The following is a 24,203-nucleotide window of genomic DNA, read 5'->3' as shown; positions in this document are numbered from 1 at the left end:
TATTGCACAGCTGTAATTTGTAATATGGCCCTGCAGATGGGTTTAAGGGTTCACATCAAGACCCAGAGATGGGAGTAAGTCAGTTTGATGAGACCTTAAGCAATCTAGTTTGGCTAGAGAAGCAGGCAGGCAATGCTAAGGGCTTAGAACAGCTAAGGTTCTTGAGGCCAGCTTTCCTTGCCTGACCCTCCAACGCCGGCATGGAAGTGAAAGGTAAGGAAGAAGGGGACGGAGGGGAAGCCCCTGGCAGGCTGCGCTGCTGATGAGGAGCATATGATGGCCCAGACTTCAGATTTACACTCAAAAATCTTTAAGTACTTTAGTTTCTTTTTTTTCTTTCCTTTCTTCTTCCTCCCCACCCCCCCAACCCTCTTTCCTGGACACTCAGACTTTCAACTGGATGGCCTTAAAAAAGAAAAAGAAAATTTAACAAAAATGTAGACTCTTATTTGGTACAAATTTCTCCTTTGTAAGTTTTCCTTTTATATAAATCTATTTCTGCAGATAATTGAACCCAACTGTGATATTTGAATAGGTTTAAGAAAGTACATTCTGCTCTACTTGCAAAGGGAGTGGGACCTTGGCCTCTTCCTTAAGACAGGCAAAATGGAGGGGGTTGCAAGATACCCTGCTTATTTGTTTCCAGAAGGAATCTTGCCCCAGGTGCAGGCCCAATTCTTGTGCCCAGCAGGGAGCAGGGCTTTGTTTCGAGAGCACCACAAGTGTGATAGGCATAGAACCAAAAACAAAGCAAAAATGCTCTATCTTTGGGCTCAGGACAAGGGGAACCTGAAAACAACAGGAAATGGAGAGTGTCGGTTACAAGGGAAATATCTTTTATCTTGTGGTTTTGTTGTTCCTGATGACTTTGTTCAGGCATCAAATCAGTGTGACTCCATTCTTTGCTAGGTATGTCCCATGGAGGCTTTAAAATAAATTATGAGATAAATCAAGTTCAACACATGAGAAAACTGATGCTATTGAGCCGACACTGTCTGCAATCCTCCAGAGATCATTTGGACCCATCTTTCCTCCAACATTTCCCCACTTCTTGCGCCTGAAAAGGTCCTGACAATACAATTCTCCACCCAATGTCACCTCCCTCAAAGTATCAGAGGAAACTGCAAGACCCTCCTGGCACACGTGCTGAGTGTGAAAAACACTGTTCTTTCTCCATCATGATCAGTGGAGGTCCTCAAAACTCTCTACATCCCTTGCCCACAGCACCGCTATCATCCACACATTTTTCTAAGGTATTTGCAAATCCACACCTAACCATGCATTTACCACTGACTGTGTGAGGTAGATTTTCTCTAGTTTGTTCTAGATTTAGTCCCATTGAAGTCAAGCATGGCTGTCAGGTTCTAGTGACCAGATTTGTTGAATCAGTCCACATTCCCACTATCTTCACCCTTCAAGTTTCAGTGCTGAGCAAAGAAAAGCTCAATACATATTCAGGATTAAATGCATTTTCCTTGACTAACTTTACTTTTCCAGATCCAAGAGTCCCATCCTCACTGTCCTCACATCCCTCCACACTCCACTTGATCTTAGCCAAAAGGCCGAGAAGCGATTCCATACACGCTTCACATCTGTCATGCTAAACCAGCCAGTAAGGGATCACAGGTTTCAACAGGAGGAAAACAGGTAAAGGAAGAAGGGTGTCTCTCATAAACCAGCCCCCACCTTCAGGAGGGAAATAGTATCTGCAGGAAAGCAGTAAATGATGACATTTACTTGTTTTTCCTGCTGGTGGGTGAATACACTGGAAGCATATAGACCACTTCTGACATGACTCTCATTTCTATGTGAGCCAAAGAAGAAACAATAGGTGTCATTTCCCCCACTGGAATGGTAAACCATTAGAAATCTCGGAAGAGAAAGGAAAGCCCAAACACAAAATCCTCATGCTGCTTAAGGACAAAGGGTGATATAGAGGAATTCATTCTTTCAGTCATGAACAAGTGTTTATTGAATGCCTGCTATAAGCTAATGCCCACAGGGCTGGGCCTTGAAGATCCAGATGTGAGCAAGACTAAGACCAAAATCCCTATTCTTTCCATTTGTATTGTAGCATGGAAACAAACAACGTGAGTAAAATATATGCTACGAGACAGTAAGTACTAAGGAGCAAAATAATGCAGGGAAAGGGATTTGAAGTGTCAAGGAGGGAAAAAAGTTTTTTTAGATGGTGGCCAGGGAAGGCCTTGTTTGAGAAGGTCACTTTTTTCTTTTTTGGAATAATTTTAGATTTACAGAAAACTTACAATGATAATACAGAGTTCTAAGAATTCCTGCACACCTTGGAACCTAGTTTCAGTTCCCCTAATATTATCATCTTATACTACTGTGGTACATTTATCAATATTAAGAAACCAACATTGATATATTAAGAGTACCTAAACTCCAGACTCTTCCATTTTTTCCATTAATGTGCTCTTCCAGTTCCAGTATACAAATCAGAATACCACACTGCATTTAGGTGTCATGTCTTCTCTGGTCTATGATGGGTTTTGTGGTTTTTGGTTTTGGTTTTGGTTTTGTTTTTTTTCTGTTTCTTTTAAGTAGGCTCCATGTCTAATGTGAGGCTTGAACTCATGACCCTGAGATCAAGATTCCATATGCTCTACTGACTGAGCCAGCCAGGCATCCCTGTGATAGTTTCTTTGTCTTTCCTTATCATTACTATGACAGTTTGAGGAGTACTAATCAGATATTGTATAGAATGTTCCTCGATTTAAATCGGTTTGATGCTTTTCTCATGATTACTCTGGGCTTACTGGTTGCAAGGAATAACACCACAGAGGCAAAGAGCCCATGTTCTCACATCCTATCAGGAGGTCCCTCATATCCATATGACAGCAATGGTGAGGTCCCTCTTGATGACAAGTAATATTTACCAGGTTTCTCCACCATAAAGTTACTATTTTTCTCTTTCCATAACTAGAAGTTATGGAACTTAGAAGTGAGTCACTAAGTCCAGACCACACTCAAAAGATTTAAGCTCCTCTTCCTGGAGGCGAAAGCACCTATATATATTATTGAAATTCTTCTATAAGAGAGATTTATCTTTTCTCTCCTATTTATTCATTCATTCATTCAATCATTTGCTTATACAAGTTCAGACTGATAAATATTTACTTTATACTTCGGGTTATAATCTAACACTACATTACATTGCTTAAATCATCCCAGCTTTGGCCATCAGAAGACAAGTTCACTTCTGATTAAAGACCTAAGAAAGTGAGGGAGTTGCCCACGAACCTGTCTAGGAAAAGAGTATTCTAGGTCCCAAGATGTGATGGGCCTGATGGGTTCAGGGAACATGAGGGAGGCCAAGGTGGCCAGAGGAAAGGGAACGTGAAGGAGAGAAGTAGGAGATAAATCGACAGAGGAAATGGGGAGCCACATCACAGGGATGTGTACGTCATGGAAAGGACTTTAACTCTTACTTTATATGGGAAGGAAGGCCAACAGATATTTTTGAGCACAGAAAGACATGAAAAAAAGGATCATTCTAGCTGCTATATTGAGAAAGGACTGTAGGTGATAAAGGCAGAAGGATGAAGGCCAGTTTGGAGCCTACTACAATAATCCAGGTGAGATATCATGGTGGTTGGAGGAGTAATGAGAAGTGGTCAGATTTTGGATATATTTTGAAGAGACAGCTGTAGGATGTGCTGTCAGAATGTGAGTATGAGTGGAGCATCTGGCTGGCTCAGTCGATTGAGCATGTTACTCTTGATCGTGGGGCTTTGAGTTCGATCCCCACGTAGGGTGTAGAGATTACTTAAAAATAAAATCTTAAGGGGTGCCTGGGTGGCTCAGTTGGTTAACCAACCTACTCTTGATCTCAGCTTAGGTCTTGATCTCAGGGTTGTGAGTTCAAGCCCCGCATTGGGAGAATGTGGGTATGAGAGAAAAGAGTCAAGAATGCCTAAGCGGATTCCAGCCTGAATAAGTGAAAGGACAGAGCTGCCATTCACTGAGGTGGGGAAGGTTACCTGAGCTCAGTTTTAAACATGTTAAGGTTGAGATGCCTATTAAACATCCACACACAGATGTCTAGTAAGCAGATGGATAGAGGAGTCTGGAGTTCAGAAAAGTATGTGCTGGAGACTTAAAATCTGGCAATCATCAGCATGCACATGGAATTTAAGGCCGCTAGGCTAGATGTGATCACCCAGACCTTTAGTGTAGACAGAGAAGAGTGGAGACCTAAGGACTGAGCCTGGGGGCCTTCTGGCACTGAGAGAAATTAAGACCTTCTTACCTGTCCTTTAATCAGAGACAATTTTACCAAATCGTTTCCATCCACTGTGTACCAAATAGTGGTCTGGAGTCCATCACCCTCAGATCTGTCAATATGCAGCCTTGACCCTCACTTCCTCTCTGCAATTCCCCACCCCTAGCCAGCTCCTGTGCCGCCGTGCAACTGCCCTCCACCTTAAAACAATCAATATTGCCACCATCCCTTTGCAAGCTGTTCCTCTCACCTGGAAAACCCTTCCCGCTCCACCTCATCAACTGCCAGCTCTTTTTCAAGCCCCAACGAGTGTCCTATCTTCTCTCTGAAATCTAACTACTCTGACTCATCATGAATGACCTTCTTCTCCAAAGCAGCCAGTCTCTCTAATACTTACTGTCTACACGACTAGATATTTGTCACTTATTGACTTGTGTGGCTAGTTAATTTTACCTATAAATAGCTCTTATTTATATGTATTGCAGCTTCCTTTAAGAAGGAGAATAGCATCTCAGCCTTTTCGGTTCCCCCAACAGTAGCCTGGCACAAGTACCTACCATATAGCAAATGCTCAATAAATGTGTGCGAATTGTTTCATGTCAATCCATTATCTAATCAGTAGGCAAGTAGCTTGAAGTAGGGGCCGGTTTTTTATCTCTGCCTCATCTGACACTGGGTGGTACACAGGTGGGCAAGCACTCAGTATCTGCTTATCATCAAAGATGTTGATGACAATGTCCCTGTCTCTGGGGATTCTACCATCTTGGCACAAAACAATAGGAACATGTGTTCTGTGCTTGCCGCTCTGTCTTTCCCGAAGCCAGCTATTTCCTGGTCAAGAGAGACCGACCCAGGGACCACACAGAGAGGAAATCCTAGGGTATCTGACATGTGATACAGAAAAGGGATGAGAGATACTCAAAACCCTGGTGCTGTTCTAACAGCCCAGACAAGAGGTTGTCCCAGCTAAGACGCAGGGCAGAAGCAGCAGAAAAGACGAGCGCTTCAACCTGGTGAATCTCTTCTAAGAACACAGTCAGAGGGCTCATAAAAACAGACACAAGGAAATTTATATATATACACACACACACACACGGACATTCATTGTAGAATTATTTAGAACAGTGGAAAGCTGGAAACCACTTAAATGTACAATAAGAATCAACTAAGCATAATCTGGTATATTCATACAACTGATAAAGACCAGCACCTGGATAATGTTCACTGTGTACTTAATTATGTGCTAGAGGCTCTATCCTTCAAAACTCTGCAGAATTTAACTCCCAGTTGCTAAAGGGAAAGTATCAGACTCAAAACACTACGTACATAATGACAGCACTTGTGTAAAAACAACTGGAAGACCATAGCCATAATGTTATCTTTACATAGTGGAATATGGGTGGTGGTGTTGGTGTTGTTTCCCTTTGTGCTTTTCTGTGTTTTCCAAGTTTTCTGCTTGGAAAACATATTACTTTGTCAGTAGGCAAAAAAAAAATCTATTTTAAAAACAAACATGTAAGAGCCAAATTCTCAACTCTCTAAGCATATGACTGTTAGAAGTCTCCTACTTCTGATGTAAAATATAAGAATCATAGCTCGAATCCTTCCCTCATCCCCCTCACCCCTACCCACACACCCAAGATAGAGAAAACGCAGTGAAACTGTAAGACTAACAGCTTTGTGAAGAGAAGATCCTGTTTTGTTGATCTTTGGTTTTCCACCCTGGAGTTCTCAACACCCTGTAAGGCATATATTTGGGTGCTCAGTAAACATGAAAGGGAAGGAGGAAGTGCGGTAAACTTACAAAGCAAAGATGTCACTAATGCAACAACATCCTCCTCTATCCCCATGCTACCCCCTCCACTCCATCCCAGGTCTGGTCCCTTACTCTCCTATCTCTAGGCATTGCTCAGGCTGGCCAAGGAGCTCTTAGAACAGACAAATTGCTGACTCTTTGCACCACAGCATTCATCTTTTGGGGTTTTTTGTTGTTGTTTTTTCTTTTCCTTTCTCCCTCCTCTTAAAAGGTGATCTTGCCTTTCAGCTAATACAATGCTCCACAGTGAACCAGTGTGCCAGTCAGTCTCCAGAGAATCACTGAGAGAATGAATTTGAGTAATAAAAGCCAGAACAAGGCAATACCTTGGAGATAGACTTGGGGTAGTACCTTCAATTTAGAACCTCATTTCAGTGGCTAATGCAGTCGTTGGAGACATTAGCCTAATTTTTGCCAGGAGAGTCCAGCAACACAGTGGTACTAAACATGGGCACAGAGGACCCTGCTCATCTAAGAGACAGAGTGCGGAGAATGAAATTAGCAGCTCTGCACTTCTGGTGCAGAGGAAAGCAAATCCTTGCTCCCTTCCCCCAGTTCAGCACTAATCATGGTTAAGATGAAAAAACACAGGAATGTGTGTGTGGGAGTCAGCACTAACACTAAGTTCAAGGGAAACCAAGATCCCTGAAGAGGCCCCCATGGGGCACTTAAGGACTATCGGAAAGTTAATTTCAAAGGATATCCAGTAAGTGCAGCCCTACAACACATCTTGTCATTACTAAGCCTTATATGCTGTAGGCCTGGAGAGACTCCAGAACCTGCCATCAGGTTAGTTCGGAGGCCAGAAATGGGGAGGAAAGACCACAATAATCAGACTGGAAGGGAAAGGTCCAGCTCCAGACACATCTACACAGACTCAGGACAGGGAGGTTGTTCCGACAATAAGAGCTTCCTACTGGCGAGGCTAAAAAAGGAGCAACATCTGATGTGGTCCAGACTTGGCCTGAGTCTCTCCCGGTGTGGCCAGTCTCCTCGCTGCAGGAGCCAAGCAGCTGAGGACCCTTTGCTTTCCAGTGTCTAGGTGAAGAGGGAAGCGGACCCTCAGAGGCAGCAACAATGTCCTATCCCTAGGGAACAGTCTCTGAGGCGCTCACCACTCCCTCCTATACATGCCAACGGTGGGCTCAGCCTGGGTCTCCCGTCTGCCAGGCCAAGAAGGTCCTGTTCTAAGAGGTAGGTGAGCCAGCTGCTCACCCTCTTTCTCCCCACTACACATCTCTCATTGTCCCTGGTCCCCCAAAGTCCTATTCTGCCCTCCACTCTGTTATCTTAAATTCTTCTGAATTTCCTAGGCATGGGGAGGAGAAGACGATGTTTAACCAAGTCTTCATAGCCAAGAATTTTCTAAAACCCAATGCTTTTTTCCCCTCTCCTCTCCCCCACCACAGGGCAAAAGGAGGGCCCAGCGTCACCAGTAACCCACTCTCAACAGCATCATGGCCTCACCAGCACTCACCTAGAGGCCTCAATGACTTTAAGAGGTCAACACTATAATCACAGGCACAAAGACATCTGTATATCCAGTCGTGTGACTGGAGGGGTGGGGCTGCCAACCTTCTTATTCAAATGAATTCCCAGGTGGGCTCTGGTGCTGAAGGCCAGGGCATGCTGCCGTACTCAATGCAGTGGCAGACAAGTAACAAGCAGGAAAACACCTCAGGGCTTGAGCTTTATAGGTCTATCAAGTCCCTGGGATGTGAGAGACCATTCCCTGTACCTCACAGATACTAAAGGACAGCCTTATAGGAGAAGCAGGGGTTGCTTGGGAGGAAAAGCGGAAGAGATGAGAAGCTAGACACTGCAGACTCCACCCAAGAAGCATACGCAATAAGGGGAGCAGGACAGGGATAGGGAGGCAGGACACATTCTCCATACACAGGACCTGTCTGCCAAAATTTACTGGATGGCAGGAATCCTAGATCTGTGGGCGAGGATTGAGTCATGATATAAATCTCCTTTTTCTAAGCAGCATGTGCAAAAACTCCTCCATCTGAGGAAGGGAAGGGGGGAGGTAGGGGGGCAATATGTGGGGAAGGTGGTGGTCTGCAATCAGAAGCACAGATTTCATTTTAATACTAGAGCAGCCTTCTCAAATTACAGAGTCCATCCTGGAAAAGACATGGAAGCTAACCTGGCTTTGCTTAGTCAAAATACCACTGCTGGGAAACTCTATCATTGCAGTGTTGATAATTTCCTTGTAAAAAGCATATTTTCCTATAACTGTAAATCAATCCCTCAATGCAATTTTAGAAATCTACTCCCCACCGCCCTACCCACCCCCCGCACACACACAAATCAGCTATTACCAGAAACTCCAAATGCGAGACAGTAGAAGCTGACCTCCAGTATAATTAGGGGAGATTCTGAATGGTGCCCCGAGGCAGACCATACAAGAACAGGGTAGAAAGGAGTTATATACACTTAGAAAGCTCATTTAGGGAAGAGGCTGTGCATAATGCATACAGGCCCTGGAGTACAGACACTCCCTCCCAGCGGCCTGCTCAGAGGCAGGCTGTGAGCCACGAAACTGGCAGATGGCTGCCCCAGTGGCAATTGTGCATGCTCCAGTGGCCGCCTCCTCCCGTCCACCCTCGAGCACAGGCTCATGCTCCCGCGAGGGGTGGGGAGCACCGACAAACATTACCCCCAAAGAATAGTGCCTTTCCCTAGGGAAGGTAAACATTTCCATTAGAAGGCAGAAGCAATTTCTCTCTGTGCAGGAAAAAGGAGCCACAAACATAAAGTTGCTCATTCAAAAGAGACAGATGATCTCTGCAAGCCGAGCAGTGCCAAACCGTCTGTAAAGGGTTTGCACATCCATCAGCCCAAGTGGCTGTGTGGGGGAAGGGGAGTGTGATAGGCCCACTCGGGGTGCAGGACTTTCTGGCCTCAGGCCATTTGTTATTTGACTGGAACAGAAGCCCCAGGGGGAGTGGAAGCCAGGAGTCTTCCCACAGGGGCTCTAGCCTGAGCAAAGGTGCAGCAAAGGTTTCATGTGGAACACAGCTGCTCTCCTCTCTTCCAGGTGCTCCCAGTCCTCCCAGTCCTCCCAGTCCACACCCAAAGTCGGTCTACTTCCAGCATCTACATTTAAAACCTTTCAGGGGTGGTCTGTTGAATTTTGAGCCAGACACATCTCCTTCCCACCACCAACCTCCACCTTTTTTTTAGTCACATGTGACTAAAAGAGAAATGACAGTTCACTAGTCTTATGCCTAAAATAACCTACAGAGAAATATGGTTTATGAACTCCCCTGTAATACGATACATAATTCAGAGCCCAGCCATTTGTCACACTATTGAGTAATCCACATGCATCCCAAGGGTCGGACAATAAAATTTGTAAATCAATAGCAAAATGCAGTACACCTTAGCCACTCAGGTAAAACACAAAGAACATTTTTTAGCACTGACCTTATTTTTTTTTTTTAACTTAGAAAATACGAACTTCTGACAGCAAATACTTGTGAAGGAGCTGTATGCCAGAATGGAAGACTTTATACTTTCTAGAACCCCCTCTGACAGCTGATTTCAATGGAAAAATAAAAACCCCAAGATTCACATTTTCCCAATTATAATTATGGCTTTCTTCTACACACCCTGCTATTAGCATGACAGAGATGACCACATCAGTCATAAGAAAAGCACATGTACCTTCTGCGCCCGAGAGGAGCAAGCAAAATGCCTGCTTTGTGCAAGAGCAAGGCACTTAAAACAAGAAACAAAATAATAAATTATTGCAGAGCTGGGTCTGAACTTTTCTTTCTTCTGGATGATCAAACACTGAGTGTGAGCGTAGGGGTAGGCATCGTAATCTGCAAACATATTGCCATAGTGACTGGTGCTGAGACAGAAAGATAAAGCAAGCAGAACTTCATTTATATTCCAAGGAACAGAGACAAGTGCCCTGATCATTCAGCCCTACAGAGAGTCTTAATGCCCAATGAGTGGCCTCCTCCCCAGCCGCTGTCGAGCACCATCCAGGATCAGACGTGGGGTGTGTGTCTACATTGCTGACCAATTATCAGCCTACAGCAGACCTCTCCTCAAGATGCAGCAGGCACGCAGAGGCTAAAGAGGCAGGTGCTAGGGCCCCTTAGTAAGAACTCGCTCTCTCTCTCTCTCTCTCTCTCTGACACAGGAGGTGAGACGGAGTCAGGTGTGATCTGCTGTGTGTGGCTCCACTCTGGTCAGTTTCTCTTTTTACCTAACTCATCACTTGGACATTAACTTACTTGGTTTTAATTTTTTATTTTGAAGTAATTTTAGACTTGTAGAAAAGTTGCAAAAAAGAAAATAAAAAGTAGAGCTCCCATAAACCCTTCACCCGGCTTCCCCTGATATTAACATCTTACAAAACCATAAAACAATTATCAGAACTAAGAAATTAACATTGGTACAATAGTACTAACTCGAGACTTTATTCCAGCTGTACCAGTTTTTCCTCTAATGACCTTTTTTCTGTTCCAGACTCTCATCTAGGAAACCACACTACACATAGCTGTCATGCCTCCTCCAATCTTTGACATCTCCTCAGTATTTCTTTGTCTTTCTTGACCTGGATGTACTTGCAGAGTAATGGCCAGCTTTTTTCTAGATTGTACCTCACTTGGGGCTTATCTGATGTCCACTCATTTTTACTACAAGACCTGTTGCTATGAACCTAGCACTATAGTGAACAATTCATATGTTCACCTTATGTACTACTTTTTTTTTTTTTTTTTAAGATTTTATTTATTTCCTTGACAGAGAGAGACACAGCGAGAGAGGGAACACAAGCAGGGGGAGTGGGAGAGGGAGAAGCAGGCTTCCCGCCGAGCAGGGAGCCCGATGTGAGGCTCGATCCCAGGACCCTGAGATCATGACCTGAGCCGAAGGCAGACGCTTAACGACTGAGCCACCCAGGCGCCCAACCTTATGTACTACTTAAGACAACCCTCTGAAGTAGGTATTACTTACTAAGCCTATTTTGCAAATGATACTTCATTAAACCTTAGTAAAATTAGGTAACTTGCCCAAGACTACCCAGCTGTAAAAGGCAGCGCTGAGGTATGAGCCCGGGGAGACTGACTCTACAACACTCCACTGCCAGGCACTCTGACAACAACTAGATGCCAAAATACAGCCTGGACAGCGCCCTCTGGCCATTCCTTCTTTGAAGGACACTACTCTGAAGAAAGGGCATTCTAGCTTTTGTCATTTTTCCAAAGGAGACAAACTACCCCACTTTAACTTCTAAGTTCTGCCCAAACAACCAGAAATTTCCTTCTCTTGACAAGAAGCACCTCCCTGGCCTAAGGACAAAGAAGCCTGAGGCCACTGTCCTGAGACGTCCGTCACTCTGGACTAGCACCAGGCAGAGAGAAAATATATGAGCATGCATGTGTGCTCCACTCAAGAGAACCCCCTTCTAAGGGCCTCTCCAGTGTACGGAGACACTGCAGTCACAGGATTTAAAAACAACAAACAAACAAACAAAAAACAAAACAAAACCAGAAACTTCTGAGACTGCTTTTCCATGTCATGCCCAGAAATGTCCAACACACCCTGGCACTTCCTCTTTCAAATTAGGCTATTTGGGAAAGCTGAGGCACAACCCATTCATGTAGCAGGAATGGGGGTGCGGGAGGGTGTCAAGGGACAGGGCTATGGGAGACAGGGTGGGAAGAATTCCAGCTGCACTCCAGGATTTGTTTTTAATGCTTATAACTTTAGATCACTCGGTTGCACAGACTTGATTTTTCCCAAATAGCCTCTCTGGCAATGCTAATATGTTTTTCCTCTCATTCTGACTGATCAGCGAAATACATGGCTGGAAGGATTGCCTTGGAAGTAATTTCTTTGATGCTAGCAAAACTGAGAAAATATTCCCCCAACTACTACACCCCCACATCTATCCATCCCTGCCACCTGCCACTCAGCTGCAGGTAAAGGCCATTACAGTAAAGAAGGAAAGGAGGCAGAGGGCAGGCAGCAAGGGAGGGTGGAAGGGAGAAGGACTCCGAGTATGAAAATGAGGAAGGGAGAGAGAACATTTTGTTCAAAGTGAGTCACTACAGAACCCAGACTTTCACTGACATGCATAAGCAGGGCTAGATGATGCCAGCAAATAGGTGAAAAGACAGCCTTCCTTTGATCTGTCTCTTCCTTCTCCCCACTGCCCTTCAACTCCCCAAGTGCCCCCGCAAACCCCATCACTAAGATGGACTTGTATAAATCTGACATTGCAACAGGCTGCCCCTATTACTGCTGACTGTATGCAAGAGTCCCTCCCCTTTGAAATCTACCACTGTATATCTAAGTCCAAGGTATCTTCAGCTAAGTATATTGATCAAATACAAGTTGAAATGCTAATGGTCTTTAGGGAACAATTCCTCCAGCTTCCCCATCTGCAATCTAACCTAGGGAGAATCTAAAGCCAGCTAAGAGCCCTCAAATCAGACTGCATACAGGGCTACTTGATCCACTGTGTTTAGGGACATCTGGATCTATTCCTGATCCCTAAGATTTAATCTAGGAAACAAAGCTTGAATAATTCTGCATCCTCTTGAATAATTTCCACCTCTCAATGTCAACAGCCTCTAAAATTCACATTACTTTGTTCCCACATAGACCTCAAATAGCATTGCTTTCAAGCAATGATCTTGCAGATTGAAATCCTGGGAACAGCAGTGGGATTTGGGACCCTTCACTGATGGACCACGGGCTTCAAAAGAGACCAAGAGAAGAGGTAACCACTCCTTGATGCAGCACCTTGAGACCTCCGTTAAATAATGTATACAAAGCACCAGGGACAAGGGGGGTTCCCCAAAAAATGTTGGTTTTCCTTCCTTCCCCAACAGCTAGACTAGAGTTCCTGAGTCCTATTCTGCCTCAGTCATTCTTGGTCCTGACAGTCTAGACAACCTCCTCACCCTCTGTCCAAAAGCCTGACTTGGCAAAGCCAGGATGGCAGAATGGAGATTAACAAGATGATTTTTATACAACATGTGGAGGGCTGCTGGGATGGGGGAATAGAGAGAGTTTTCTTTTTTTCCCCTAGACAAAAAAAAATTTTTTATCAATATACCCTATTAGTATTGCACGAAAACTCACCTCTACCCAGATAAACTAATTATGTCTACAGATAATCAAATCTGCAAACTTTTAATCCAAAGAAATGGTTCTTTCCTTTCAAATAACTGCTTATACAAACCCAAAACAGACCAATCTGTAATTAAAGAAATCAAAATACAACTCAATCTTTGTTTGCCCAAATCAACCTATTAGTTTATGAACAATATCAAAACAAAACCCCACAGGAACAGAAATACAATCAGCCTGATTAGAGCACAAGCACCAAAAGGCTCATAGAGCCCCCTGCACACTAGTTCTGCTTCATTCACGTTCTATTCAGGGCTACTTAAGAAGATCAGTGGCTAGAAGGGTGCCACTCCAGCTCTGACTTTGGACACTGTCAGGGACCTACAAAAGTCTTGATATTCCCTGGTTCAGAAAGAACAAGGTTGGAGCAATTTCAGAGGAGCTTCTGGTAAAGCCCTCCAGCTTGCCCCATAGGCCACACAAAGGTCTCCTTACTAATCCCAAGGACATTCCAACAGTTCCCTTAATGACGTGTCTGCCCATTAGGTCTCATACTCCAGCTATCCCAGTCTGGGGCTCAGATTGCTCTAGAAAGTCACCAAATCCAATGATCCTGGCCCCCGACAAAGTCAGGCTAGGCTGTCAAATGCCAAAGGGCCTTTTTTTTTTTTTTTAAGTAGGCACCGTGCCCAGCATGGAGCCCAACTGGGCCCTTCTTGACACGACACCACTTAGTTCTGACCACTTGATTGTCTCAGCATCTTCCTCACAGAGGTTCTTCTCATCTCTCCATTCCTCAAGCACCCAATCAGGTCCTTCTCTTGCATCATCCAAGGTAGAAGCCCCACCCTCAGCCTGGCTCAGGAAACTTGAAGACATCTAAGTGAAGTTTCCTCAGTTTCCCGCTACATCCTTCCCACTGATCCTTGTTGTCTCCTAGCTTCTGCTTCTCATTTCCAAGGCTCATCATATTCACCAGGCCAACACTTTCTATCTGCCACCTACACAATTTTATCTCATTAATGGTCTCCTCTCTGGGATTTCAAATCTGTCAACACTGATTCCTTTCTCTTCTGCCTTCAAACATACAAAAAAGCTCTCTCTGCTCAGCTTCAGTGACCCTGCCTCTGGGAGGTCTTCCCTTCAGGGCCCCTCCTCTGTGTTCTTACCTAACTATATTCCTGTCTGGGGGTCCTCCTACACCATAAGCCCAGGCAAGCATTCGATGCCCACCATGTTATCTCTACCATCAAGCACTACATCTGGAACACCACTGGAACATACAACAAATGTAACATAAAATAGACAAGTTTTTTGAGGTCACTACCTCCGAAATTACTGTTTTAGTTCTCTTCTTCCACTTATTCTTAAACACCTCAAACCTAGGAGTTTCTATCATCTTTCTTCATTTCCTCATCTCCCATTCACAGCACAGTCCCTGACTGGACTCAACTACACACTCATAGTTTACACTTACTTACATTTTTAGTTCTACTGCCTTGTTAGCTCTCTTCATCTCTCCTCCCGCCCTCTCTCCCACTGCCCCCTATCTCTGACAGAGGGGACTCTGCCCACCACCATCTTCCCATTATTCCCTATCCATCTCTGCCTCTCCAGCCAGGGAGATGTACTCTCACTCTGAGGTCTCTGTTTATGTCATCGCCTTCCCATCCACTCATGCTTCCTACCTGTCCTCTTCTCTACCTAGTCAAATATTACCTCCTATTAAGTTACCAATCAATTCCTACCTCTAGTGCTGTGACAAAACCAAGAATGGAACAGGTTCTGGAGAAGGGCCTCTCATTCCAGCTCCAAGGCAGCCCCTTGAGAGCTATTTCCAGCCCTGGTGAGTCCCAACCTTGGAGATGGCCTGGACAGTCTTAGCAGCAGAGTGAGGCCAATATTAGAGAAAGAAGGGAAGTCAGAACTACACAGATTATATGAGCTAAAGCCAAGCCCTGGGCATGAGGGCTGGGACTGGTTTTGGCAGCTAGTTTTCCATAATCCCTACTCCAGTTTAAGTTTTTCATTTCAGCCAGTTTGGGTACCCTGACCTTTGAGAGCTGAGGCTATGCCATTCTAATCCTAAGTAGTCTTTATTAAACCTCAGAGAGAACAGGTGGATGGAGGAAGCAGAGAAAGGGAAGAGTAAGGGCCTAGGGTAAGCATTAAGCATACAAATGCTTGTTAGAAAGCGGACAGCCAACAGCTACTCTCCATCACCACCCAAGTCCACAGATTGCAAACCGGACCCTGGCCTACCCCATCCAGGTAATGAAGGCCAAACCCCAAACAGAGATGCTCTGTGCCAGTGCAGAGCTCAGCCAGCTAGTCTCAAAGTGGCCTCAGCCTTGGCAGTGACTGGCATGGAGTTCACAGGCTTTTCTGCCCTGGCCTCCACCTGTTCCCCCAGGAGGTGTGGGATTTGGCTGCTAAGGGGCAGTGGTCAGCCATCCTGGGAGAACGCCACAAATGGGAAATGAGGGCTCACTGAAATGAAGAGATCTAAACCGTACTCATGGAACCTTCTGGGGCCTTCATGTATTCCAGCCCACCTTCCTTTTCTCCCCCAGGACAAGGTAATTTGGAGCCTCAGAAAATGCTCTTACAGGCCTCAAAAGGCCTGGCATCCTGCTATGCCCCAAGCAGTTCTCCTGACAAATTCTTATTACCAAGATACAAAAGAGATGCTCAGAGCAGAGAATGCGTAACAAAGACTTTGTAGGTGGTTGTAGTGATGGAGATGGGCCAGAAGTATAGGTAGGAAACAAATAAAGCTCTCAGGGAATCCCCAGACTTGAAAGGCTTGAAAGGCTTCGAAATGGAGGGGGGTGGGGGGAAGGCACCGTGCAGAAAGAAGTAGCACCAAAGATAAGCTCTGTTGAATACTTCATCCTTTAAAGTTGCTGGACATAGCAACTTGTGTTCAAGAGAGGAGACAGACTATCCTAACACCACACAAAAACCACCCTGTTTCCTCTATCTGGCCCCTGTTACACCTTTCCAGTACTGCACTTGAGCCAGGGAAAGATCAGCAGAGGCCTACTGCTAGACCTCCCTCAGGCCATTACCTTCTAGTGGCAGCCAACAAGTCCCACTGCACCACTCTGATAAGACACAGGAGCTTAGGTATAAACTGCCCTTAACCGATACTCCCATAGTCACCCACTGCTCATGGGCATGTGAGCATAGGCACAGGCTCGAGCGCCTGCGCAGGAAGGACGGGACAGAAGCAGGTCATACACTTGCGGGCCATCCTGGAAATGAGATGACCCATAAGAAAGATCTCTCCACACCAGGGGAGAAAGGGAGGGTCACCTGCCTCCCAGCCACAGAGCTGGGGAGGTGGCAGAAGGCACCGGGAGCTTTGCCCCTGAGTCCCACCTCAACTCATTCTGTGGGGTATTAAATAAAAAAAATATATATCTGGTCTTTATCCTTAGTTCCTGGCACAGAGCTCCTAAAACCTTTGGTATTTACTGAGTGACAGGAGTATTTTTTGTTATTCCAGAGTTTATGCTGATGAGATGACTCTTGAGGGGTAGAGGACAGGGAGAAGGTAGCTTTAGATAACTTCAGGATGGGGGCAGGTCACCAGAAAGAGCAAGCCATGATTATACAGTTGGAACTTTTAGCCCCATCTGCTGAGCTCTAGGGAGAGGAGAGAGGGCTGGAGATTGACTAAGTCATGGACATTGGTCACTGAACATGTGTATGAAATTCAACCTCCATAAAAGCCCCTGAAACATGGTTTCAGAGAGCTTCCAACCTGGTGAAGATGCAGAAGATCTGGGAGTGTGGTGTACTCAGAGATGTCAGGGAGGCTCTGCACCCCTCCCCCAATACCATACCTTGCCCTATGTATCTCTCCCATTTGGCTGTTCCTGAGTTGTATCTTTTACAATAAGCCAACAAACCAGAGTGTGTTCCTGAGTTCCCTGAGCTAGGAGGTGTTAAATTATCGAACCTGAAGAGGGGATTGTGGGAATTTCCAATTTATAGCTGGTCAGTCATAAATACAGGGTGATCTGGGACTTGGAACTAGCATCTTAAGTAGATGCAGTGTCACTGAGACCTTTAACTTATGGGATCGGACACTACCTCCAGGAATATAGAGTCAGAATTGAACTGCTGGACACGCAGGTGGTATCTGAGGACTAAAGAATCATACAGCCCCTTCCAAGCTGCAAGGGGCCAAAGGCCTCCCAGAGACAATCCCACAGAGTCACCCAGACCAGAGTCAGGCGCTCCTTCAGACAGATGTCCAGGGCCTGCAGGAAATCAGACTCCTCTCTTAAATGCTTGAAACAGAGTAGTTGGCCTACTATAAATGAGGTTTTTAAAATTCAATTCCCTCCTATTGCTCGTGCAGATCTGAAATGATCTGACCAGATGGCTGGTGCTCTATAATTCTTGGATTGCTCTCATCAGTTGTTGATGATTTGGATTTTTTTTCTTTTCCTTTTTTTTTTTTTTTTAACCCCCTCACACGAATGTGTTCCTGCACAGGCTTCCTGCGTGCTCCCATTAAGTGGGCTCTTTGTGCTGATGCCAATATTTCTGAGGTTCTAACAGCCTCCTCTTAGAAGTCAGCTCAGGTCAATAGGGAGCCCCAGGTTTGAGCTTCCCTGAGCCCACATGGGGCCAACAAGCAGCACTGGCTGACGGGCAGGACAACAGGGCTCTTTGCTCAGGCTGCTTTGTCAACCTCCACTTCTCCTTCAGGTCCCCAAGGAAGGCAAGAGAGGTGTATTTTTTTTTAAATGACAACTATAGCCACTAACTATTTCCTAGATGCCAAGTCCTGTGTGAAACATTCTACATATGTTAATCTTGTTTTAGTCTCACATCATCTCTGGGAAGCAGATATTTTCAGATGAGGAAACTAAGGTTCAAAGATTCTTATCAACCTGGCCAAGAACATACAACTCAAAAAGAGAACTTTCATGGGGTTGGAAGTTCAGCATCATAAAATCTGACTCACTGTTCCACAGAGATCTCAACAATACGGAGAGAAGGCCCTAGCCTCCCCACACCCTCCTTTGTGCCCTCAGTGAGCACAGGACACTTCCACCAGAACATCCAAAACACCCTAGTGCCTTTTTCTGTCTCTGTATCCTCTGTGAGACTATAAGCTACTGGAAGGTAGGAGTCATGTCTCATTTGCTACTCAAAAAGAGAGCGTGGTACGGTGGTGAGGAGCTCAGCCTGGGGGCCAAAGCTTGTTTTGAATTCTGACTCTACCACTTATTGGTCATTTGACTAAGTCACTTCTAAGACTCAGTTTTGTCTATAAAAATGAGGGTAGTTACAGCACCGGCACAATCAACACTCAGTAACTGTGACATATTACTTGTATCTCTGGCTACGAGTACAGTGCCTGGCACAAGCAGAATCTCAGAAATGCCCAGGGAGCACAGACTCCACCACATTTGGCTGTGACTGGCTTCCTGTAGTAACAAGTACACAGGCACAACATCCTGGGTCTCAGGGGTCCTCCACCCCAGGACAAATTTCTGAATTGCTTGCCCAGAACCCATAGGACCTGCTAGCAAACAGCTTTCTTCTGCTTGCTTGTGAACAGCTGATGCTGAATCCACACTCAAATGGTTGCTGTGCCTCCGTAAGGTGAGACAGATCCCAAAATAAACCAGAAGACAGAGAGAGACAGGAAAATCACTTCCAGGAACAAGCGGCTCACAGTGAGGATGCTGACAGTAATAACAGAGGCGGGCAGACTTCAGCAGAGTGACCTGCAGCTGCTCCAGGGCTGAAAGGCTGGGGCCCAATACCCACCTGGCCTGGTGGGAAGGCCCATAAAGTCATGCATAGGTCCCCTGGTGTTCCAGGCCACAGCAGGCAGCCTGGAAAGCTACCTTCCTATGAGCCCAGACCATGTAGCCCAGGATGCCCTCCTTGGAGGCCTGAGGACAAGAGAGCTGAGGTCCTCCCTTCAGAGACCTGAGGGGACAAAAGTTACCAAACTGGGTATAATACCTGTCAACAAAAACTAGCCATTTTCTTAAAAGTCCCCAAAAGATACTCCATCATCTTTCTTGTGCCAGGTCCCTGACTTCCAGGCAGAAAAAGCTACGCTAACCCTTTCTGCTCCCTCATCAAAAATCTCTGCAGAGGGAAAGAGGGAGGGCACTTGAGGACCACAGAAGTCTCTCCCATTCACCGTAAGCCCCCTTCACCATTGAAGACCAGAGAGGATAGGAAGCCTACACACTCATGCACACTTACTGGCATCCAATTCCACAATCAAATTTAAGGAGTAGCACAAATGGAGAATTTACCATTTAAAATCAGAACTGAGCATACTGACTAGTATCTTAATGTCAAAAACCCTCACACAGAGAGGACAGGACATTTCCCCCATATTACCAATGGGGAAACTGAAGAGGAGAAGGATTCAGTGACTCGCCCAAGATCCCCTAGATAGCAAAGCTAGGATTTGAACCTAGGACTGGCTGAGTCTAAAGTCTGTCCTCTTGGTATTATGCTAAGCGAAATAAGTCAATCAGAGAAAGACAATTATCATATGATTCACTCATATGTGGAATCTGAGAAACAAAACAGAGGAAAACAGAGGAAGGGAGGGAAAAAGAAAACAAGATGAAATCAGAGAGGGAGACAAACCATAAGAGACTCTTAATCATAGGAAATAAACTGAGAGTTGCTGGAGGGGAAGGGGGTGGGGAGATGGGGTAACTGGGTGATGGGCATTAAGGAGGGCACATGATGTAAGGAGCACTGAACTCTACGTCTGAAACTACTAATACACTATATGTTAATTAATTGAATATAAATAAAATAAATAAATATAAATAAATTAAAAGTCTGTCCTCTTAACTGCTAAATTATATTACCTCCCCAATCATGTACCCATCAAACAAGTTCCTACAACTGGTTACGTTCCTTTTAACACTCCTTCAAGTAGCTGTGTTGGAAGCTTGAGGCAGCACTCAGAATGTGGGGGATTGGGGCGCCTGGGTGGCTCAGTTGGTTAAGCGACTGCCTTCAGCTCAGGTCATGATCCCAGGGTCCTGGGATCGAGCCCCGCATCAGGCTCCCTGCTTGGCCAGAAGCCTGCTTCTCCCTCTCCCACTCCCCCTGCTTGTGTTCCCTCTCACGATGTCTCTCTCTCCCTCTGTGTCAATTAAATAAATAAATAAATAAAAATCTTTAAAAAAATTAAAAAAAAAAGAATGTGGGGGATTAAATATTATACTCTGATTGAAGGCAAGTGCCGGCTATCCACACAGACCACCGAGAGGTCAATTTGCTGCCAACAGATGCACCTACAAAATCTTCTTAATATAACAAACAGAAGACCTCAGTCCTGTACCGGGCCCAACAAAGTCTTCTCTGCCTCCACTGGTCTGACTCCACAGCAGCACACTCTGAATCACCCCACATCACACACTCAGGCCAGAATAAGCTTCTCACCTAACCTTCCCCCACCCATCCCACTTTGAGGGTGAGTATAGGCAAAAACACTCTTGGGATGGGGCAGGCATGACTAGAACCAGAACTGCTTTGCCCCCTGAGCTGTGGGGCCTGAGTGTCTGTGCTCAACCACAACACACCACTTTTGGGGCAGTTTCAAGGTAATTTGGTGCAGATTTTACAAGAGGCTCTTGAGAAACTAGAACGCAGAGGGTGATGTCAATGGGTTATCAAGTTAAATGTGAAAATCAGTGTTCCACTCTAATTCTCCAGAAGGCGCTCAGAGCCTTCAGCTTGCCCTTCTCACAAATGCTCGGGCTCTCCCTCCCCAAGGTTAGAGAGAGGGGCTCTTTTGTTTAAAATTAACACAGCAGCCCAACTGCCAGGTCAGAACTTCCAGGCTTGTTCTACAATGCGGACCAGAGCCTTGAAGGGTGCCACAGGAACAGAGATGCTAGGATTAGGGGTCACAGGATATTGATCTCATCTGCTCTAAGCACTTGCCTGGTTACAAGTGGTATAAGCACTTTTAACCCCATCAAACCAGTGGAAACAGCCCACATATTCCATGCCCCATTCTGGTGAGGCCTCTTGTTTTGGTCCTCAAGGCTCAGGGAGCTCAGTTCTCAGAGAAGCTGCGAGAGGACAGCCAAAGGTCAGATCTGCTGAATCCCACACCACTGTTCTTTTTTTTTTTAAAGATTTTATTTATTTGACAGAGAGAGACACAGAGAGAGAGGGAACACAAATAGAGGGAGAAGCAGGCTTCCCGCAGAGCAGGGAGCCCGATGCAGAGCTCGATCCCAGGACCCTGGGATCGTGACCGGAGCCGAAGGCAGATGCTTAACGACTGAGCCACCCAGGTGCCCCCATACCTCTGTTCTTAAAACCTCCCTCTGCCCCATGCCTTGGGCTCCTACTTCACTTGCTTGGTGCTTCATCACTCTTCAGTGGCACCAACGACCTGTATGCAAGCCCAGCAGGAGTGCTAGTGCTACCAGAAAGTTGGCTGGCACGGTGAAGGCTGCCCCTGCCAGCTCAGCAGCAACGGGGGCAGTGAGGACACGGTGATGAATACTGGCTCGGAGCTGATGAAACCACGGTGGCAGCTGCCACAGGGCAGACTACAAACAGCCCACTCTTGAGAACAGACCAAGTGTCCCCATAGTGGGGCTATGTCAACAAGGCTGGGACTAGAAGGACAAAGGGGAGGAAGGTGGGTCTAGGCTCTGTGGTCAGTGACCTAGGATACATCAGCTGAATGACACAAGTCAACGAGCCTCAATGTTTTCATAGGAAAATGAAGACAATCACAGTTCCTACAGTTGTGAAGACTGAACAAGATTATGCCCATGAAGCACCTAACACCGTACCTGAATATGGTAAACTCTCCACAAATGCGGGTTACTTTCTAAGCCATGGGCCCAGGTTCATGAAAGGGCTCGAAAGTTGCTCTTTCTGAGGATGCCCCATTTAGAATCCAGGCCAGGACCAGCCCCTGTTTCTTGGCACAGGTTCCTTTAGCAACAGAACACTCCTGCCCTGAACCGGTGCTCAGTACTCTCCCGTGAACAGTATTTCAGCAGCACTGAGCCGAGCAGCAGAGCCTAAAATAGCATTTGCAGAGTGAGGCACATGTCACTGCCTCTTCTGTGTTTCAGAAGCGCAAGGAAAGAAAGTTTTCAATCACTTGCTCAGAAAGCTCGGCCACCCACCACCTGCCTCCCTTTCAGGGCACTCACATGCCGCAATCTCTGTTCTGCTGGAAAATGAAGGTCCCTAAGCCCTGCAGCAGCAGTCATCACTCGGAAGGACCGCACTGTTCCCCTCCAGTGGGCCACAGAGTGACTGCTCTTTCAAAGCAGCCCTGTGGGGACGAAGGACATACGCACTTAGAATTCAGAGTATGTTTGGGCGCCTGGGTGGCTCAGTTGGTTAAGCGACTGCCTTCGGCTCAGGTCATGATCCTGGAGTCCCGGGATCGAGTCCCGCATCGGGCTCCCTGCTCGGCAGGGAGTCTGCTTCTCCCTCTGACCCTCCTCCCTCTCATGCTCTCTGTCTCTCATTCTCTCTCTCTCAAATAAATAAATAAAATCTTTAAGAAAAAAAAAAAAAAAAAAGAATTCAGAGTATGTTTCACAGGAGAGGGCTGGGCTGGGTACCTGGCCGAAGGGCCTGCCACTCATGGGTCGGGTGAAACACCTCCAGGACCTCGGAGTCCAGCTCCTCTTCTGCTGTGGTTTCCTTTCTCTCCACTCCTTTGGTCCTGCTCTTCTCTGGGCTGGTGAGCGCAAACTCCTTCAGAGAGAGGAAAACACAGGGCATGACCCACCATAGCTAGGCACCAAGCAAACAAAGAACATGGCCTGGGTGGTATACCCTTATCCTCTGTCCTCCTCCCCTCCCCAGCCTTGTTTGGACCCTTCACAAGGTTAGCCTCAGAACCAGTATAAGTGAGGTGATACGGTTAAATGAACACACAGCATGTGTTATGTGTATAGGAGTAAGGAAAAACTCCACAATGTTCGTTACTATCTCTTTTTTAATTTAATTTATTTATTTGACAGAGAGAGAGACAGAGCACGAGCAGGAAGGAGAGGGAGAAACAGGCTCCCGGCTGAGCAGGGAACCCGACATGGGGCTTGATCCCAGGACCCTGGGATCATGACCTGAGCCGAAGGCAGACTCTCAACCAACTGAGCCACCCAGGCGCCCCAGTTCATTACTATCTCAAGAGAGTTAAGGGAACAACCTGGGGAGAGGGGTTGGCAGAAGGAGACAGTAAGAGCCTTTTGCTTTTTTTTACTTGCCATGTTACTAAACTGTGTGATGTCTGAAACTCTCACCTAACTGCTCTTACAAATAAAAAAGATGTACTTAAAAGAAAAAATACATATATGAATGGGAGAATAGGTCTTCAAATGGCCACCCCAGACATACAAAAGCTGCCAGCTGAGGCCTGAATGATTCCTATGCAGCCCAGCAGGGCACAACCAGGGCCTGGCAATTCTCCAGGGTGTCTATAAGGCATGAATGACCTTCTGGGACATTACAATCCACGGTGAAAGGGCTGCAAGTGGGAAGCTGGGAGTCCAGCTGGGCTGAGGGGGGAAGAAGCCAAAGCTGAAAACCAATTCCTAAAACCTGCTTCCTTCCACCCCCTGGAGAGCATGGAGGATTAATGAGATGGTGTCTATGGAGCACTTTGAGCTCAGGAGACAGAGATGCAAGATAAATACAAAGTATTATTCATTTTGCTCCTTCCCAGCCTCCCATTCTTCCTGTCCCATTTTTAAACCTTTCTTGCATAAAAGCAGTAGGGCCTCAGGAAACTGTAACCAGAGGGTTCCAGAGCTCTGGGATAGCAAGGAGGAACACCCAAATAGCACACTGGGAGGTTATTTCATCCTTCACCCCTCCGGAGTCATCCCCTAATAACAGAGAGCATATTTCGTGAATGCCTATGAACCCAAACCTGAGCTAGGACCTTTACACACATCTCATTTTGGTTTCCCAACAATCCTAACCCTGCATGGGAGGTAGCAATGCATCTCTTCCAAGCAGCACCCCAGCTCCAGAAAGGCA

General features: G+C 46.0%; 1 protein-coding gene across 2 annotated transcripts in view; it reads right to left on the bottom strand.

The window, feature by feature from the left end:
- The window catches only part of SIL1 (SIL1 nucleotide exchange factor), a 208,087-nt gene that overhangs the window by 127,635 nt on the left and 56,249 nt on the right, over positions 1–24,203 (bottom strand). For both annotated transcript variants that reach the window (XM_032425063.1, XM_032425062.1), the window contains one exon: positions 22,781–22,916. In XM_032425063.1, the coding sequence (XP_032280954.1) occupies positions 22,781–22,916 (136 nt within the window). The remainder of the gene's footprint in view (positions 1–22,780; positions 22,917–24,203) is intronic.

The sequence above is a fragment of the Phoca vitulina genome, unplaced genomic scaffold (assembly GCF_004348235.1).
Source record: "Phoca vitulina isolate PV1807 unplaced genomic scaffold, GSC_HSeal_1.0 scaffold32, whole genome shotgun sequence".
In the NCBI taxonomy this organism is placed as follows: Eukaryota; Metazoa; Chordata; class Mammalia; order Carnivora; family Phocidae; genus Phoca; species Phoca vitulina.
The sequence above is the reverse complement of the archived record's forward strand: the minus strand, read 5'-3'. Positions and strand labels throughout refer to the sequence as shown.